A 2,509-nucleotide genomic window follows, 5' to 3' on the forward strand; every position below is an offset into this window, starting at 1 on the left:
CCAAAGCATTCCTCTGTCAGTTAGAGCAATTGTTGATTCTATGTATGTATGTATACCATGCTGTGAAGTAAACCTCGGATCTTCTTGGAACTGTGAAATAGTAGCCATGTCTCAGTGATCTTCATACTGGCTTCATTGCCTAATTCAGCTGAAAAAAATGTTTAAATCAATGAGTGCTGAGTATCTCTAGCAGCTTTGAGAAGCTGCTGAAACAGTGAAACAACAAAGTTTGACATAATGCAGTTCCTTTCAATTAGAGGTCAGTGTACAAAAACGAGGYAGAAAAGGATAAAATTCTGCTGTTAAATTGCAATAATTTATTTTCAAATTGTGRGCCATGTTTGAATATTGCTTCCTATACAGAATTACTATTGATTCCATGGAATGCTCTCAGGTTTCTGCTCCAAGAGAAAACCAAACCTAGCTTGCAAAGAGCATGTTAATTATTTACAGTTCCTAGCCCCAGCWGAGTGATTAGTTTGTGGTAAAACATTATACTAATAGCTGTGCAATGTTTTTCATTGAAAGATCTCATAGAACTAAACAAACACTGAATGAACTTTTGTTACATAGAGCATGAAGTAAAAATTAATTTTTAATGCAGTTCAATTTAAAGATTAAGTAATGCAGTTCAATTTAAAGATTAAGTTAAGAGCTAAAGTGAGAGGCCTATGAAGCTGTGATCTTACTCATGGTTCCAATGCTTCTGCCACTCTTTTCTGACTCAGGCTAATGCAGAAACTGCAGGGTTGCACACAGATTGCGTGGGTTTGTGAACTGTCAGTTGCATATTCTTTCTGAGCTCATATTGGTACTATTTCCCTATGGTGTTTACTCAAGTTTCATTGAATCAATAAATGGCTATTAATTAAAGTAGCCAACATCTGACTGACTTTCCAGAGCCTGTGAGCAATATCAAATGCCATCAGTTCCAATGAGACYTCTTAGAAGAGTTTGGCAACTTTGGAGAATAGGCTGTTCAATACAGGACACCCAAAAGTCACAGCAAAAAAATTCAGGCTATGGCGTTCTGTTGCTTGGAATCACACAGGAATTTGGACTTGGTGAACATAGAAAACTGKGCTGACTTGGAAGCCTGTTGAAAATACATGCTTGTTTAAAAATATTCATCAAAATGTTAACATAAAATAATGCTGAGAAGTTGTGTGGAGCCATTTAAAAATCTTGAAGTTGTGTGAGGCCATTTAAAAATAATTTACTGTTTACTTACAGTTACAATCTTTGAATTACAGTTATGAGCTGATCTTTATATGTATTGAAAATATCATTTTAATTAAATGATCTTTTGATTTCAGATTTTATACAGCCATGCCATCAGTGCTTCAGCGTTTTTCATTGCTTTTTTTGTTTCCCTTGTGTTGACGTGTGCTGYTTTTTTCATCATTTACCGAACCCAAATATTAAAATGGAGTTTCTGTAGTAAAAAYCAGGTGAGTTGTACTGTCGGTGAGGGTAGATTATTTAATTTTTTTCACTGATCATATGTGATGATACAAACTGCTGACTAAGATGGCCTGAAGACATTTTAAAGATGAATAAAAAGCTGCCAAGTGATGGATTTGGCTTGCAGGCAATGTAGTCTCTACAACCTCTAATCTTTATTGCAATCAGATTTAGAGGTGAGTGTAAGATTGGGGATGGAGYATTCATTGTTCTGTGCCAGTTTGAAGAAAGTATTTCAGTACATATTGGACCAGAGAAGGAAARTACAGAATCTGATAAATATTAATCAAATTGGTGTTATTCCAGCCCTTCCATCTATTAATTATTTTTGTATTTATGTAAACAACTTAATTGGAAGGGAGCTAGAGACCTTAGAATATTACAGTGATTGGAACAGTCCTAAGGGAGGTGTACTGAGAGATTTGAGCCCCTTGTCTGCCCAAACACTGGTGGATCTCTCATCCCTCTGGACAGACCAGAGTAGCTCACAAATCACTTGCAGCCTTTCTGCAGCTGAAAATTACACCATTCATTGCATTTATTTTAGGTCTGAAAAATGAATCTATTTAAATGAAAAGAATGTGAGATGCGACTTGTGTCTTTTTACAAAAGAAACTGTGATAATGAAGTAGTAAAAAAGATCCAGCTTGGTCTAGCATCAGATATTTAATTGGATTTCTGCACAATAATATTATTAGCCCTCARTCTCAAGTCACTGTGAACTGAGTCACTTCCATCATGCATAGRATTAGTTTTTCCATGTTATTTACCTTGTAATATGGTAATCTTGCCATATGTAATTTGTAAAACATGGCAATTTAAAAAAAAAATCAGCTATAAAGTTTGAAATAGAAGAAGGCTTCCTAGATGACTTTCACATGTGTTCTGTGTTCTCCATTTCTTCATCTGTGTTTCAGATCAGTTATAAACTAAAAGAGGTCAGTCTGAAATAAAAGTAGTATATTTGATTTCAGATGCATATCTGAATTGCACAACCTCTTTATACTCTTTGCAGTTCTACAGTTTGATGATAAGCAGAAACCTT

General features: G+C 35.1%; 1 protein-coding gene across 1 annotated transcript in view; it reads left to right on the forward strand.

Annotated features, from left to right (window-relative positions):
- Positions 1-2,509, forward strand: part of EVC2 (EvC ciliary complex subunit 2) — a 60,441-nt gene that overhangs the window by 19,323 nt on the left and 38,609 nt on the right. Inside the window, exon 8 of the mRNA XM_057373480.1 lies at positions 1,317-1,451. Coding sequence (XP_057229463.1) covers positions 1,317-1,451 — 135 coding nt within the window. The remainder of the gene's footprint in view (positions 1-1,316; positions 1,452-2,509) is intronic.

The sequence above is a fragment of the Malurus melanocephalus genome, unplaced genomic scaffold (assembly GCF_030028575.1).
Source record: "Malurus melanocephalus ecotype Western Australia unplaced genomic scaffold, MMel_1.1 scaffold_199, whole genome shotgun sequence".
In the NCBI taxonomy this organism is placed as follows: Eukaryota; Metazoa; Chordata; class Aves; order Passeriformes; family Maluridae; genus Malurus; species Malurus melanocephalus.